General features: G+C 47.9%; 1 protein-coding gene across 3 annotated transcripts; it reads left to right on the top strand.

The window, feature by feature from the left end:
* Positions 1–9,211: 9,211 nt before the first annotated feature.
* LOC103755120 (leukotriene C4 synthase) lies at positions 9,212–15,687 on the top strand. 3 transcript variants are annotated; one of them, XM_008921029.3, is made up of 6 exons: positions 9,212–9,381; positions 11,881–11,955; positions 12,758–12,857; positions 13,884–13,954; positions 14,188–14,269; positions 14,641–15,687. In XM_008921029.3, the coding sequence occupies exons 2-6, from the start codon at positions 11,898–11,900 to the stop codon at positions 14,765–14,767; spliced, it is 438 nt and encodes a 145-aa protein (XP_008919277.1). In that variant the 5' UTR covers positions 9,212–9,381; positions 11,881–11,897; the 3' UTR covers positions 14,768–15,687. The 3 variants fall into 3 exon arrangements, with proteins under 3 accessions (XP_008919277.1, XP_017936540.1, XP_017936541.1); XM_018081051.2 differs by having other exon boundaries at positions 11,722–11,955; XM_018081052.2 differs by lacking the exon at positions 9,212–9,381 and adding an exon at positions 9,851–9,963 and having other exon boundaries at positions 11,784–11,955.
* Positions 15,688–17,100: the final 1,413 nt, after the last annotated feature.

The raw sequence follows: 17,100 nt of genomic DNA, 5'->3' as shown, positions 1-17,100 counted from the left end.
AGAACAAGGGCACAGAGAGGGGCTGTGAGTGTTATTGGTGATAAGGCCAAAAGAGAGACATGGTGCTGAAACAGAGTCTTTCCACTTTAGCTCACTCGTTTCAGATCCACTGGAGCTGATAGTGACTGACAGTAGCTGCTCTCCCCCAGCTGCTCGTGGCTCCATGACAATTCCTCTACAACTGGTGTCCCTACAGCACTCAAACCTCCCTTGTGAGTCAGTACCGCCTTGCTGGCTCAGGGCTGGTTGTTTGTTTGTTTGTTTGGAAGCAGTTGTTTTGCCAAGGAAGCTTTTGCTTGTTTGTTTTGAAGGAAAAAAAACATTTTCAGTTCTGAATAGTCAAGTTTCCAAACATCTTAAGTTTTGACAGATTGTTTGGGTGTGCTTAATAGCAACTGAAATTCCATTCAAATATACACTATCCTGGAGAGAAAGGAAAGAGGTAAATGGGTATATTATTTATGGGAGAGAGGGGTAGGATGAGGAAGTAAGGAAAGGAAGGAAAGTGAGGGAACGGAGGGAGGGAGACAGGGAGCAAAGGAGGGAGGGAGGGAGCATCTTCTTCTCCCATGCCAAGATGTGATTGCTCCAGGGCATGTCAAGGTCCCATGACCAGAATTTTCCAAGAGCCCAACATTCTCACCACACTCACCCCTTGGCTTCAGGAGGCAGGAATTCCTCCAGCCCTGCAGGAGAAGCCAGGCATCTGGGACCAGATGCATCCCTTGAATAACTGAGCTGGCCTCAGCACAGTGCTCCCTCTCTGCAGCTGCCTGCCTTCCCCACCAAAAAATAGGCCAAATCACATAGAGCTGCTGCATTCCTGACATGCCATGTAAACAACACAAGGCCACCTCAAACCTCTGGCCTGTCCTAATCCAAATTTACTGGAATCAATAAACAAGGAATTAGCAGCACTTAACCTCTCCAGATGGGCTACTCTCCCATTTGCAATCATCAGCTCCTAGAGCTGAAGAGGCTGAATAACAGAAAACCAACACTTCAGTCATTTCAGTGGGTCTTTGTCTGTGTTCGACCAAAAAACCCTCATCAGTTTCTTCTTTGAAGGAAGACAGAAATCCAGATGTGGTCAGTACTTTGCATGCTGTTTTTTGATCCCTATGTTTTCCACTTCACTGCTGTTTTCACTTAAATCTTGCATGTGGTTTTACACTGAGCCTATTTCCTTTATAATACCAGAATGTCACCCTCCATGTGGCTTCCTCCTGTGTGCTCCTGTGGCCATGGCTGGTGTTGGGCACCTGTCCCAGCTGAAAGGAAATCAGCTGAAAGGCATGTGGTTTTTCTCTGCTGGATTCGCAGAACTGGCTTTTTTTAGGAGCAGCACAGATGTAGATATGCTTGAACAACTTGTGAAATTGAACCTCTGACACTCAGTGATGCTGATGAAGGCAGGTTGGTGCTAAAATACTCTACTATCAGTCACAATGGTCCAGGTGGGACATACGTCCTATTCAGTTGCCCCTGGTATGGAGCATCATCTTCTGGTGGATGGCCCAGGTGGAAAACTGAGCTTGACAACCTCTTCAATTGCCATCAAGAGCTCTGAAAGTCAGTAACATGCAGGAGGGACTTGCTTCTGAGAAACAACCCTCCCAGGGAAGAGCTCTTCCCAGAAACAGCTCCTTCCTAGTCGTGTGTGAGATGTGAGGAGGAGCACGTGCTCACAGGGAGGGGACACGGCACAGCTGCACTGCAGCCACGGTGGCTGCAACCAACCAGCAAGGATTTCATGAGCACTCACTGTATCCCCAATAACCACTGGGTCACAGACTGGAGCTGCAGGGCAGAGGGATTGGCACATTTACCTCCCTCTCCAAAAACAACAGCAGTGCTGCAGTCCCTGCTCGAGACATTATGCCAGGGGGGCATCCATGCCTGTGCTCACTCCAGAGGGTTACAGCAGATGACAGCAGTAAGTCTGTGTGTGCTGAGGGTTTATGTCCATCTCTCAGTTCCAACATAAATTTATTAATAAAGAGGTGAAAATATTTCCCTATAAATGGAAATTACATAAGAGACATTTCCTGACATCAGGTTCTAACTAAGCTCACAAACCCACCTCTCTGCAATCACCAGCAGCTCCCCAGGTGGTCAGAGATGCTCCCTCCCCACTGCCTTGCCAGGACTGGGTTTGGATCCCTGAACCACAGTGATCTGTTTCCTTCCACTACTTGGGGTGTTTCCTTCCACTACTTGGGGTGTCTCCTGACCTAACCCTATCTGGCAGGAAGGTGACCTGTGCATCCATAGATAAGTTCTGCCCCAAGGAGCAGCCAGAAGATCTCCAACACGTTCATCCCAGGCTGGGATCCTTCCTTTTGCAGGCAGGACACCCCTTCCTGCACTGGTAGGGTTGCAATGCCCACAGCTAAAAGCATCACCAACCTGTGGCAGCTCCTGCATCCCAGCCCCTGGAGACCATCCCCACCTTCCTGTTCTAATGTTTTTATTTTCCTGTCTTGTATAGTTATTGCTCAGGAAAAAAAAAAAAAAAAGGCTGATGCACATTTATTTTCCAAAGAAAATTATAAGAAAATTACTCTCCCTGTAAGCTGGTGTCTCCTGTGCTTTCCCAAGGACAGCAAAGGGGGCTGGATGAGGGGACTCTAAGCAGGCAGGTTACCGACAGTGGAGGGAGAATCTCCTCCTGCTGTTTCTCCCAGGGGCAGGTCCTGCCGAGCACCCGCTGTTCCATCCGCAGCTCCCCGCTGCCGTCTGGTGGCAAAAATGCACTACAGATCTCCCACCCAGCCCGGGGTTCTCCTCCCAAGACGGCGCCAGGCACTTGCACAGGGCGTGTGGTTTGGGGCCCCCGTCTCGCACCCTTCCTGGTCTCGCCTGCCCTCCCCTCCCTGCAGAGCCGCGCTGAAACTCCTCCTCTTTTCTGCAGAAAAAGGCTCTATTCTCTGCCAGGAAGGAAGGGGATAAGCAAACCCTATGTTTTGAAGGATCCAACTGTGCCTCCGGGAATGAGACGTGTCTCCCTCCAACGCTTCTCAGCAGTAGATCCCAGCTCCTGGCAGCCCTTTGCCAACATCCCCAAGAATTGCAGGCACTTCTGAGCCCCCGGGTGCCCAGTGTTAGTTGGAAATGATGAAGAGATTTCCATCCCCGGTTGCTGGGAGCAAAGCAGCTAGGAGTGAAGGACTTATGGGATTTGCTCCTCCTTGTATTTGTGATAAACATCTCCTAGGAAAGTATAAGTGCTGGGTCTGGAGGTGGTCCCGCGGCTGCCTGGCCTCTGGAGCCCAGCAGGAACCAAGGGTGTGCTGAGTACTTTGTCACCATGGAGTGCCCCGGCTGCCAAGCCCTGCTGTGCCCAGGGATGGCAGTGAGTCCTCACAGATGTGGCAGTAGGATGAAGAGCAGGACCACGGCCAGCCCCTGCTTCCAGCCCACTGTATGAAGCTGTGTGCAGCAAAGGTGACCTCAGCAGGTCCAGCCTGGTGATCCTCCTGCATTTTCTTGCATTGCTGTGGCTGGTAAAACCAAAACAACATTACAGTGCTGTGTGCATTCCCTCCCTCGTTTGAGTGGTTACAGAGGAAAATTTCCTTTCATTAACTTGTTGTCAGTCTGAGCCCTTGCCTGAAAGCATCTGGTAACGGGCAGAAGGTGGGCACTGTGGAGATGTACTGGAGGTTTCTTTCATGGAAGTATCTATGTTTATATTGTATCTGACCCAGGAGGTCCCTGAAGTGTAGAGTGAACCTGAGACACAGACTGTGAGGTCCATGTTATCTTTGTAGACGTCTGAAAACCCTTTGGATGGGAAGCCGAGGCTGTCACATCACCAGCAAGTGCCCACAAGATCCCTGAAGCCCTTCTTGGCATCAGACCAAGGGCTCTGCTTTGGAGCTACTTGTTCATGACAAAGTGGAGACAAGGGACCTGATGACTGTGTTAACACCAAGCATTTCTGCCCATCCTGATTCATTCCAAGGGAATAGCAGAGCCTTTCCTGGGCTTACCTACCAAGTGTGGGCCTTGCTGCCACTGCTGTCTGATTATGGGGGAGTGAAAGGAAACAATGCTTAAGAGTTATTTTAGAAATCAAAGAACCTTTTTTGAAGCAGATCTAGGCAAGAACATGTCAACCAAAGAGGACTTCAGTGAGAATATGGGATCCACTGGGTTTTCTTCCAGTTCAGAGTAATGCCAATGATCAGCATAGCCCTAAGGGTGTGGTGTTCTTGCTGTTCTTTACTGTCCTGAGCTTAGCTTCACCCCAGTTTTCAGTTCAGCTGACTGGAAAGCTGGATATTGTAAAAACCCCTAAACATGGTCATTCTAATAATGTTTCCAGGGGAAATGGTGAGTCAGGGGTTGAGGAGCAGCATTGTAGCTGTGTGCAAGTGCAGTAAATGGTGTAGTATTTTCTGTAGTGATAGGAGATGCTGAAACTGTCTAATGTAGAAACTCGAGGGAGTGCAGAGGTGGGGATTTATTTCAGAACTCTCTGGCTATTAAAGCAAGCAGAATTTGGGGGATGAGAGGCTTCCTTTGATATATGGGCAGACAGGGAAATGAAGGTAATCTAGTCAGTCATAGAAATGCTTGGCATGAGAGGGAAAGGAATGGTTAAGGTTACACAAGTGGAACGTGACAACCTTTCCTTTCATTTTCAAGTCAAATAGCTCAGTGTTCGATCTTATCACTCAAGGCTTGAATTAGTCATGTGGTGAGTATCATAACTGAAAGAAATAAATCAGATTATAGAGGCAAGCTGCTACCAAGCTCAGTGAAAACTCAAAAGAATGAGGAGGAATGAAGAGATAGATCCGATTAAGATTAATAAAAACATCAGCTGTGCCTTAGGGAACGTTGGCGTTCTCAAACACAAATTCCAGAGTCAAAAATACTGTGCTTTAGTTTTTTCCATCAAGAAACTGGGCTGTGCAAGAGCTTGAATTCTTTCAGAGTGTGCTAACTGTCCAAGATGAAGAGGCTGAGCTGCCCCTTTGCTTGCCTGCATATAGAAACTGTGTGTTACAACTATCTGGTGTCAAACAAACTATCCAGTGAGTATCAAACAAGTTCACTATTTTGATTTTACATTTCCAGTTCATTTCTTTCATTGATTCTAAATGTTTCCCCCATTAGACTCTCCTTTTTGCAAGTGCATTTACATGGAACTGGAATCAGTCGCTGACTTATTTTGCACAATTTCAACATTTGCTTCCTTTATTATTTTAATCTAAGACTTTGTCCTTTGAACAGGTACATTTTTAATCTGTCCATCAATTCAGTGATGAGAGTCTTTCCTTTTGTTTCTGCTGGACAACCTTCATCCAAGGTAAAAGTGAGATGAGCTGTGAGCTTTCTGCAATTCTAGGTAGATTTTTGTTAGAGGATGTTTCCTGGTACTTTTTTACAAGGTAGCAAAAAGAATCAGAGATCCTCCTCTCTTTATGAATATAGAGATGTAAATCTGAGGCAAATTCAAAAATCTCCAGATAAAATTTGACATGGAACATGTTTCTAATTGTTTACTAAATTTTTTAAGCTGATTAAAGAACAAGGTCTGCTTTACAGCTCTTCACAGATATATATGTGTGTGTGAGTATATATTAAAAGTCTGTATCTCTATAATAAAAAATGAACTGATTTTCACTGGAGTAAAAAGAAGTGTTCTGCAGATAGTATCTGACCAGGTTAATCTATTGTAAATATTGTACCTCTGAAAATTATTGGTGGAGATTTTTCTGCTTGCTTAATAACCAAACACTGGTCCCTGATAAGTCCTGTAGCACTGGACTGGATCCATTCTGGATCTCTGCAGGTGCTGAGTGAAAGCACTAAATTGCAATGTAAAAGGGCGATGACCAGCACTGTATCAGGGCTTTCAAATACCAAAGATCAGGCTCCTGTGTGCTGTGCTCAACTATTTGCCACACCAGACCCCCGATAAAAGCCCGCTCCGATCCTGCACAGGTAGGAGACAGGGAATGATGTCCTGAAGGCTGGAGCCTGTGTAGACAGGAGGCATTGAGCACTGACTTGGGCATTGAGAATTTTCTTAATGGAATTAAGAAAGGATTTTCTAACCTACAGCCTGTCTGTCTGTCTGTCCTGGCTTCCCACGAAACACTGGGCAGGCTCCTCACTGCCTGCCTCTGTGGGCCAGCATCCTCATAGCTGGGGAAGCTGAAGTCGCTCAGAAGGTACTGGAAGAAGACTGGTGCTAGGATGGGTACTTGGTCCCAGTGGCACCTCTGGGACTGCTCTTAGCCCGGCTTTGCAACCCAAGAGCTGGGACAGAAAAGGAAAGGCTCAGGAGGAGTCTTCACTTCTGGTACCTTAAATGGTGCCCCTTAACTTGAGTTAGGGTAGGAATTATCTACCCTTGCTGGGGGACATCACGGCTGGGGCAGCTTCACACAGCGTCTGGGCTCCACGTGAGGCCAGAGCAGTCACACTCCTGTGCACCTCTCCCCAAGGACTGTCCCCAGCCCAGCTCTCCCTGCAGCTGCCACTACTGTCGAGTACTCACAGATGAGCTTGACCTTGGCCAGGCTCTGACACGCAAATGCTACAACAAATGATGGTAAGCAGGAACCCATCTGCTCCCACACCCATATCTTGACCTTGAGACCCTTGGTCTGTCTCCCTGGTCCTGTGCCAGCAGGAGATGTGAGGGCTGGCTCTGTTTCATTTCTCCTTTGCAGATGGGAGAAGGAACAGAGCCTGTTTGTGTTCCTCTGGACTCAGTGATTTACGTGACCTGGGCAGCCTCTTCACTCTGTTTGCACTGCACTTGCAGCCTCACAGTGTGTGTGCCCCTCGCCAGCACCATCCCCAGTACTGGGGCTCTGCTCCCTGCCCAGCACGTCACTCAGGGCACCTTCTGGGGGCATGACAGCAGAAGAATTAAAAGAAGAACAGTCCAAACGATGGTCTGCTCTCATCTGCAGCATTTGCCTTTGGTTCATTACAAAGATACATTTCAAAACTTTTTGACACCTCTGACGTCAGAGGAGCTCTACAGAAACATCCGTCTGTTTCCCAACACATCCAGCTGCACTGCCTGCAGCACCTTCTGCCCTTGCATGAGCTCCTCCGTGGGTGTCATCCCTCGTCCCACGCTGATGGCTGGACACTCTGTGGTCTCACCCTCTGTGGTTGTCCAGCTGAGCTATGGCCCAGGGTTATGAACAGGGTGACACAAGGCAGGACACTCAGCAGGACTCAGGTTCCACTGGGTGCAGTCCTGCAGCACTAAGCAAGGAGAGAAGAGCAGGTCCATGAGGACCTACTGCAGACCTCCCTCCAAATCACCTCCTTTCCCTTAACCCCATGTGGGGCAGGACTCTGGGGTGAGAAGTCACCATAAGGCAGAGGGACCACTGCCCTCCTGACTGCCCCATCCCTGCAGATATGACCTTACAAAGCAATACCTCCCCACTTCAGGTGAATTCCCCTGACTCTTTCTCTGTGTATTGCAAGCCAAGGGTCTCTCCTTCACAGGAGACCCACCAGGAACTCCAGTCTCCTCCTTGGAAAATGTTTCCTTAGAGCTGCCTGCACTCTGCTCCTCTCCAATGCCCTGCCCAGTGCTCCCTCATAACCAGGTAGGGCTGGCCAGCATTTGGCTTTCTGTACAAACAAGATAGAAAAGCTAAATTGTTCTATTTCTTCACCTCTATAATTTAGAAAAAGAGAAGCTGTGCTCCATGACCCCTCTTCAGACTTTGATATATTTTGATGTACTCTGTAGCCTTGTAATTTTCCCCCCACATCATTATAAGATAATACTAAGTGTGTGTTAACATAAGAGCTGCCAAAGATGTTTGAAAGGCTTGTTTGTCCCTCTGCAAAGGGAAATCCTCCCCCTCCCTGCCATAAGCATTTATCGCTCCAGAGATTTATTGTTCTTCGAACTACTCAGAAGTGCAGTTGCCTTTCTTGCATTGTTCTGTTTTGTTTATTTGCTATTTCTGACATTCTGCTGAACAGGGAGTAGGAAAATTGGCAAAACATATGAAGAAGACTTTCGTTTTGTGACAATAACACAAGGCAGGGCAAGAGAGGGATTTAATTAATATTTTTAACAGATGTTGATCATAAGAGAAGGAGTATTATTCATTTGCATGTATCAGTACTTTTGATGACAGGTTAAGTGGAGAATTTTGGCATTGCTTTTGTACTGATGTGTCCTCCAGTCAGATTTAATAAGCACAGAGAAAGCTCACCAAACTCCATTAGAAGAAAGCTTTAAAAAAAAAAAATTCTCCAAACTATCCCTAACTTAATGAGTACATATGCTCATTTATGTAGTTTTCCAAAGACTCAGCTTTTCATCTTGCTTTTTGGAAAATTACTTTTAATGTTTTTCCTGTTTAAAGTGAATCTTTTCACCTTTACTGGGATGAGAAGCTCTGTAAGAAGGTGCTTGGCAGTGGTCCTGCTCCATGTAGTAACATTCAAGCTGCCCAGGGATTGGTTTAGCCCTCAGAAATTTTGCTATAATTAAATATTTGAGAACATTTATATGACCTCTTTGATATGCCACAGATATATAAATGTCAGGAATATCTGTCTGAAATCAGTCTGGATAAACAGCCTGAGGCACATCTCTGATACACACTGAGTTTGTATTCCATGGGATAAGTCGCATATAATGCCAACCAGGATGTTGGTGACAAAACCAACCACCTGCTCTTTTACTTTGTGGAAGGAGGAGCCTCTGTATAGATGCACATCTTAGGGAGGCATGGTAATTCTTGTCATGCCAAAGTTTTATTGGAAACATCTCAAATCTCTCAGGAGATCTGAGCCAGCTTGCACCTTGCTGGGAGCCCTGGCAGGAACTGCAGAGCAGCAACTGTCCCCACTTCCTGGGAACATGCAATCAGCTGTGTCTTCCTAAGGGGTGAAGTAATGAATTGGCTTTTTCTTGCTATGTTTTGAGCCTGTCCTTCCTTTTACGGCTGTAAAAGCCAAGAATTCTAGGAAGATCTCAACACGTGTCGGTCTGAGTTTACAGAAGCCTTCCTGGGTGTGGGGAGGTCAGGAGAGCACATCCCCAACCCCACCACTCTACCCTGAGGAGCTGTTACTTGAACAGACTGAGTTGCTTGGGGCTGAGCTCTCTTTATCTCTCTCAAACTGGAAAAACACTTCCTGTGAGAAGAAATTCTTTTGAATGAACCCTCCCATCTTTTTTTCTATGTGCTGTTAGAAGGACAGTAATTATTCTTGCAAGCAAGTCCACAGTCACAGATTTGGATGTACTCAGTGGCTGCAAAAGAATTCGAAGGGAAAGGAAGCATAAGTACGACCCAGATTAGAAAATACTTCCATATTTGTACAATACGACTGGAAGGACGAGGCGCCTTCATGCTTCGCAGCTGAAGGGTAAGTTGCCCATCTCCTAAATATTCCCCCTTCCACTGTCAGGAAGCTCTTGGGCCATTTTACACTCCTAAAATACATTTCTAGGGGATGTTACTGCAGGTAACAGTGCTGGACTCAGCACTGCTGGCTTCTCCTTGCTCTGCTGCTCCTGGAGAGTAAGGGGTGCTGCAAACTCTGTGGATGTTTAAAACTCCTCTAAGCCTTTTGTGTTGATCATTTTTCTTCCCAAGGTTATTTTCTAATCCCCGTTGATGCTGCAGTCCAGCTCACAGTGTTTCCCTACCGTGGTAATTAATGAGGAGGCAGAAAGGATTATTGGCTGCAGGAAGAGGTGGCGTAAGCAACCATGGGCACAGAGAAATGCCTCCAGGGACAACTCAGTGGGAGGTGCGAGGACTTTGGTCCACGCCAGTCCAGCCTCCCTGTGGCAGGGCCATATTCACACAGTGTAACTTAGAGTGCAGAGCTGGGAAGTGGGAGACAATGTTTCGGTAGCTCTTGCTCAGAAAATCCACCCCAAGGTGCCCCTGGGACTTCAGGACTTGCCTTTGCTTAGGAGGAAATTTGGCCGGGTCAGCCTTGGTAGGTGAGGTTTTGCGATGTGCTGTTGTCTGCAGGGTGCTGAGGCTGTCCAACAGTGACAGTCCCCCCCTCGAAGGGCATTTGGCCCTGGGAGGAGGGTACCTGTGCAGGAGGTTTGCCTGTTCTTGCAAACACCAAGTGAGAATGGAAAATAAGCAAGTTCTGATGGTGACAACGAGGGACAAGAAAAATGTGCCCTTCGGGAGATTAAAACCAGCTTGAAAAATTATGCGTACAAGGGAGGGAGGAGGAGGGGAGAGACATCTGTGCTTGTTTATTCATTCATATTTCTGCTGACCTTCATTATACTTAGACTATGCTAGATGATGATAGTAGAAGTATTTTGTGTCTAATGATGATCTGGAGGGTGGGTGTGTTCTGGGTCACCTGTACAGCTCCTCCTGGTTCAAATTCCCTTACACTCCACTGTCATCTGATGGAGGTGTAAGCTCAGATCTTTTTAGTTCAGTTGTTTTGCTTTATATTTTCTTTTGCTAGTGGGCTGTGGTCAGACAGGAGCAGAGAGAAATCAAACATTATGAAGCACTTTGAGACCTTTTTCCCTTTTTGAGCTAACACACGGGAGTTCTTAATTTCTTTGACAACTAGATGGAAGAAAACAATGTTCCTCATATTTCTGAACAGCCACTGGAATGAAAAAGATTCAATTCTGAGATGAAAGAATTAATCTTAGAGCTGGTACATGAAAAACAGTGTGGGTCATGTTTGATATTTGGAGCAACACTAAGTTGGGACATTGTTATAGCCATTTCGGGTGCCTTTATAACACATAGAGGGGCAGAAAACCAGAACCAGCGTGGTGCTTCTTAGAAAGTCTATCAAGGACATCAGGCATACAATGTAACTCCTGTAACCTGCTTTAATGTTTAATTTTCTGTAATAGTGGTGTTCAATGATCACTTTGCCTTAACCTGCTTTCCTTTTTCCCTGGTCTGATGGGAGAATTCTTCGAATGAAGGGAGAGAGGGGAAGCAAACAAAGCTGGCTACCCCTGCAGCTCTGGGCCGTTCCAGCTTTGTGCTGTTAGAAGGGAATTATCTAAGTAGGCGTCTCCTGACATGTGAAAACATCATTTTCCTTGTGCTATATCCTAATGAATTCCGCAGGTTTTTCCCCACGCAGAACTCTCTCTGGTGCTTACATGGAGAGTTCATTGGGCTGAGGATTGATCAGAAGCCTTAAATGCACAGCTCCCAGTCTTTCCAGTACAAGGCCGGCTCTGAAGCCCTCTGGGTGTCTGACAGTCATTCTGCAGGACCCATCCCCAAATAAAGTGTCACTGTGCAGGACAGATCTAGGGATTTTTATACTTTATCATGTCCTGTCTTACCCCTGCAGAGGGTTTCATTCAGGGGTTTTATTCAACGCTGTCTCAGCGCTGTGGCCATAAGTTGTTCTCCGTGCCCAACACATGCTATCCAGAGTCTATGCAGGGATATGTACACAGGGATATGTACCTTGGAACACTGCCTGTTCTGGTGCTCTGGTGAGGCACAACAGCCCAGTTGGTTTCTCGTGCAACATCAAAGAGAGGGATGTGCCTTGGCCTGCATTTTAAAGCAGATGCCCCTGGGGGAGCAGATCACTGGCCTTTTGAAATTTGTCCATCCATTCAGCTCCCAGTTCCCTTATCTCTGCTCTCTGCTTTTCCACTTCGTCATAACTCATTCTGGGAAAAGGGAGGCAGGAACGGAAATACTCCTTTAGACCTGTCTCCACTGATTTCCATTTCCACAGGGCAAGTCAGACTCCTCCTGGGTGTGAGTACCACAGACTAAATCTTCCCTTTGTTAAATTAGAGCAAACCTGTGCTGCCAGCTACCACAGCCAACTGCCACATCAGCAAAGACTAAACCTGGCCAGAGGAGCTTCTAAGCAAGAAATCACATTTTCTAGGGTTTGGAAGAGTCAGTATGTTGGATCAGATTCACCTGCTTGCTGCTGTGACAGTCCTGGGAGTCCTGGAGCAAGGTAGGGACTATCAGATGCACATGCTCAAATACTTGCTAGGTCAATCTACTGCAACTCCACCGATTTTCTTTCATTTTCGTATTTAGTGTTTGCTATTGCACTGGCACTTTGCTGCTTTTCAGACAGTAAACTGATATCTTGTCTGGGTTTTGGAAAGTAATCAACCAAATGAGTGCCTGGGAAGCCCTTCCTCTGAAATGGCCTGCCTCCTTCATTTGGGAATTTCTTGGTTGATCTACAGACACGTAGAATTTCTTTCTTGGGTTTACAGCAGTTCCCGAAGTGTGTGTAGATATGAGCATACAAAGAGCTCTGCAGCGTGGAAATGTGGAAGGAGGGGCTGTGATGGGCCACAAGAAACCACCCAGCCATGGGTCCACATTGCATGACAATTTAATTCTGTGCCTGGGTGACTTATCTGTGGCATCAGTCCTGTCCCTCCTCAGTCAGAACTTGGAAAGAGGAAAAAGCTAAAAGATTGAAAAGAAAATTGTGAGTAACAAAGTGCATCAGAATTGTGCAATAGTTTCTATGGAACTGAGGATATCTTAATTACACAGGAGAGAAAGCAGATAACACTGGTGATACATGATTGCATACTCTTCACTTCACTGTTGCACTGGGTCATTCCTTTTCCATACCTAAAAGGCATCTGGGATTTTACTCTAACTTTCTCTGCTATGATGGGTTGTGGGGTCAGGAGGAGCATGCAGATCTTTTTCCCCAATGTCTGACCATCTCCTGACCCCACTGTGCCCAGCCACAGGACTGACCACGGCTACTTTTCTCTCTTTTGCTGCAGCCTACTTCTTCCTCCAGGTGATCTATGCTAGGAGGTTGTTTGGCATTTCACCTCCAAAGACCTCAGGCCCACCTGAATTTGAGAGGGTCTTTCGAGCACAGTAAGAACCTCCTTCTACCTGATGTTTGCCAGATCTCACTGCCTTTCCCCTGCTTTGCCATTCCTTTCTCGGGACTATAATTCAGCAGTTACTCACCTCCCTCAGGGTTAATTAGTGGGTTGAAGAGCCAACATCAAGACTGGACTGGCTCTTGAGTCCTGAACCAGCCATTGCTGATAGAAATCACGTAGGAATCTGCTGTACAGTGAAGGACTGCTAAAGTCAGCTCCTGGTGCCTGAGACTTTGGCTGGTTTTAGCCAAGTAGTGTTCAAACCTCAGGCAGCTTCAGCCCTGCTCTGAATCCTGCTCACTGGGAAGGACAAGCTCCCAAAAAGATCTCATTGGGTCTGGGATGGGGATGTGGGGATTGTGGTGCCACTATCCATCATCTCTGCCTGACTTCTGTTCTAGGGCTGCAGTGGGGAGGGAGGCAGAGAGGGAGGAGCTTCCACTTTTGCTGGAAAACAAGCAACTGGGCAGCAGGAGCAGGATCCCCTCAGCCATTCCTTTCTCTGCTCCTTCACCAGCCTAAAGTCAGCCTCATCCAGCATCTTTTGGCCCTATTTTGTCTTCAGGATGATGGGGCATGGTGTATGAGCAACCCAAACAGCCATGTGCTCCCTCACTCCTGCATGAAGCCAAGCTGCTCTGGCCTTACCTGCTTGAGGGGCAGACCTTCCCTGCAGCTCTTCCCTGGGGCTTTGGGACATTGATAGAAGGGTTTGGGTTGTGGCATTTGGGAAGGGGGAGTGGGGGTGGTTCACAAAGCCTTTCTGTGCACAGTCTGACCTGGGCACCTTTTCTTTAATTTTTTATGCCCTGGAAACCCAGTTCCTTCCACTGTCTAATTTCTGTGAATAAAGCTGGGACAGGAACTGTGGGGAAAGGTGCAAGCCTGGAGGCTTCTTATGGCAAACATCTCTTCTAAAAAACAATAGCCTCCAGCATCTGGAAACTGCTAAAGGAACCAAAAAAGGAAGAGCTTCCTTCTTTCCCTTGTTTACGACCTTCCTCTTTCCCGCCAGGGTGAACTCCTCTGAGTATTTTCCAATTTTCCTGGCACTTCTGTGGCAGGCTGGACTCTTCTTCCATCAAGGTGAGAATATCCCATTACCTGGTTTGTCACTGGATCTGTTCCCCTGAGTACTGGCTCAGTCCTCAGGTCCCGCTCACCCTCTGAACAATAAGTTAAGCAGTAATTCTGTCTCTGAGGGAGGGTAAAGCCAGAGGACACAGAATCTCTATTCCTTTGCTTTGGGCTACCTCTGTAGATCCAAGTGGCTCCAAAAAGCTTTTGGAGCTGGTGACTGTGATCTCTCTTAACCACAGGTCTGGCTGCAGCTTTGGGTCTGCTCTATCTCTACTCCCGCTACTGCTACTTTACAGGATACAGGGCATCATCTTCAGAAAGGTAAACACCTCTGCTAGAGCCTGGAGTGCCTGGTAACCCCTGGGGAGTTGTATTTGGGAACATAATGTGCTTTCAGGAAACTCAGGACTCCCAGATGCTTCGTTTTGGGGTTCCTGCGTGGCTCAGCCTTGTCTATGATGCGTAATGAGGGCGTGGATGCAGGGCTGGGGGCAGCTACACACATACGGGGCAAGGCTGGAGCTGCACCGAGCCCCTTCAGGGTGTGCTCCCTGGAGGCAGGAACAGTGCATGGCACCCCACAGAGGGGACAGGGGACAGCCAGGGGCTGCCTTCCCACCCCACTTCTGCAGAGGAAGGGACCATTGCCGGGCAGGATACTCGGTCTCAGCAGGCTGCCTCTCTCCCACCAGGCTCACCCCGATATACTTTTCCACTGGAGTTCTCTGGATTCTCGTTGGAGCGTCAGCCCTGGGTATCCTGCATTCCTTGCTCTCTCACTACGTGGGGCTGAACGTCCTCCAACTTCTCACAGCGTGACCCAGTCCTCTGTCCCTCATCAGCGTCCTCACCTTGGAGTTCTGCTCCCTCCTGCACTCCGTTACAGACTGGCTGCAACTCACACAGCCCCCAGCAACAAATCCACCCTCATCTGAGCTTTTATCACCTCCCTTCTCGCTGCCCAGCACCAGCACGAACTGCTGAGCTCTTCAGGAGGTATTTTTCCCCCGTGGCACTTCTGTGTGCCAAGTGCTCCATATCTGGCAGCTCCATCATGCGAAACACCAACGATCCAAAACAAGGAGAGTTTTAGGAAAGCTGGACACATAAAAGCAAACTCTTCTCAGTCTGAGTTTCACAGTGAGCTTCCCCAGGGAATGGCCATGTGTTCCCTGTTCTCCAACAGCCCTGCCTGCAGCCAGGGCACTGAACACAGATTCATGCCAGTTTGCCGAGGCCCACACCTATTAAAGGCATTTGTTTGGAATTCAGTGTGGGCTGCGGCATAACAAAAGAGGTGAGGGGTAAACAGGAGCAGCCACCAACATGTTGTGCAAAGGTCTGTTAGTGCCTTCATGCTGCTCATCAGCCACTGCCTATGAGACTGCACAAACTCATCACTGCTGCGTGTGTGACTTCCAACACTGCTTGGCAACAAGGTGCACAATTAAAAAGTCACTGAAGTTGCTGTTCTAGGTGTCTCTTTGTGAGTCTGCAGCTAGCAGGGAACAGCAACATGAGTGTTTGAATGCAAGGTGGCTGCCTTGGTTTCCCTGATGTGCAGTCCAACACAGCCTGCAACCTTGTGTGCCACAAGAGGAGAGCTCTGAGGAGGGAGAAGCTGATTTTTGGAGATGCTGAGCTCACCGATTGGATGCTGAGCTGCTCAGCACCAAGAAATGTTTTCCACTGGGTGGTTTGCACAGTGCTCAAGTCCCACCTGCATCAGGAAGGGCTGGATTTTCACAGGAGTCCACCATTCACAACTCTGATGCTTTTGGCCATTGGTGCATTTGGTGCCCTCCTGTTAGTGATACAGCTCAGGAAACACCAGCAGTGCTGTGTGTCGTCACAGGGGGAATTCACACCAAACCCAGAGAGTAAAAATAACTGCATGAGCATGCTGCCAGTCTAACCACACTGTAAAGCCCACTGGTCACCCCTCCCTTCACCAGCAGCAGGCATATCTATACTGTAAGAACAAAAGGCAGGGTTTTTTTGAGGAAGTGATTAATTCTTCACATTGTTTCATTTCCTTCCCTGCATTTTAAATTGGCTTACCCAGCAAAACCCCCAGTCTGTTTTGCTTTTGAGCTCTCCCACCTTGGAGTCCTGCCACTGCACTGAGGCTGGCAAACACTGCAGGGGAAGGCTTAAAGCCAGACAAAAATAACTGTACAACACTTGTCTCTACAAAGTTTTTGGTGCAGCACAGCCCCATCCTCACAGGAACCCCTGAGTGTCACAGTGAGATAAACAACAACTTTTTTCCTGGCATCTTTGGTGACACACTTCCAAAAAGGTTGAGCTTAGTTTAACCCTGGCTGTGCCTTAGCAAAGTCTGGGGCTAGCAAGGGAGGGACAGACATACCACCTGCCCCCAGGGAGATTTCACTTAGCCTTTACATTAACAGGTCCACCTCCTGAAGTTGATACCCAGTTTTCGCCTTTTTACCAGTACAGTCACCTCCCAGAGGGTTAATACAGAAGGACCAGCCCCAGCTACTGGTGCAGGTCCTGACTCATGTCAAAACCCCGCTGTTTGGGGTTAGTCCAGGTGGGTGCTCAGTGGTTCTGCAAACACAACCTCTGTCTTTTATCCTACAACCAATTTTCTAAGCCTGCTGTATCAACCTGAAGCCACTACCCACCTCAACCCCACTTGTGTCCACTCTGTGTGTGACAGGGCTGCAGAATGACTCAGAGGAGGGAAATTAATGATTCAGCAGTGAGTTGCAGCCAGCTTCTCCCCTTGGATTCACAGAAGACCATTAAAAATCTTGTCATGTCACAGTCAGGCTCTGGCCTTGGTATCTGCCATCGCTAGTTCTGCCATAGAAAACCTGCCAGGCACATCATTGGCCCTTCAAGCCAGCGTCAGAGGGGCCATTTCAGGTGCCCTGAGCAGAAGGAAAGCTGCTCCCCTCCACTAGGGCTGCTGTCATTGCTGTGCTTCTTCATCAAAGAAAACGGCTTTGCACTAGCCCATGGTTCAACCATGCAGGCCACGGTTTTGGCATTTACCCAGTTCACAGTCTGCTGCCCAGCACGGTGTGCTGGTGCTCTATGGCACCAGTTTGCCCACCTGCATCTGCTGCAGAGGTGCTGAGGGGCCAGTGGGCTGGCAGGGGCTGTGCTGGGGGGCTGCCCCT

The sequence above is a fragment of the Manacus vitellinus genome, unplaced genomic scaffold (assembly GCF_001715985.3).
Source record: "Manacus vitellinus isolate BGI_N305 unplaced genomic scaffold, ASM171598v3 scaffold_51_pilon, whole genome shotgun sequence".
Taxonomy (NCBI): Eukaryota; Metazoa; Chordata; class Aves; order Passeriformes; family Pipridae; genus Manacus; species Manacus vitellinus.
This window is presented reverse-complemented; position numbering and strand designations above follow the sequence as displayed.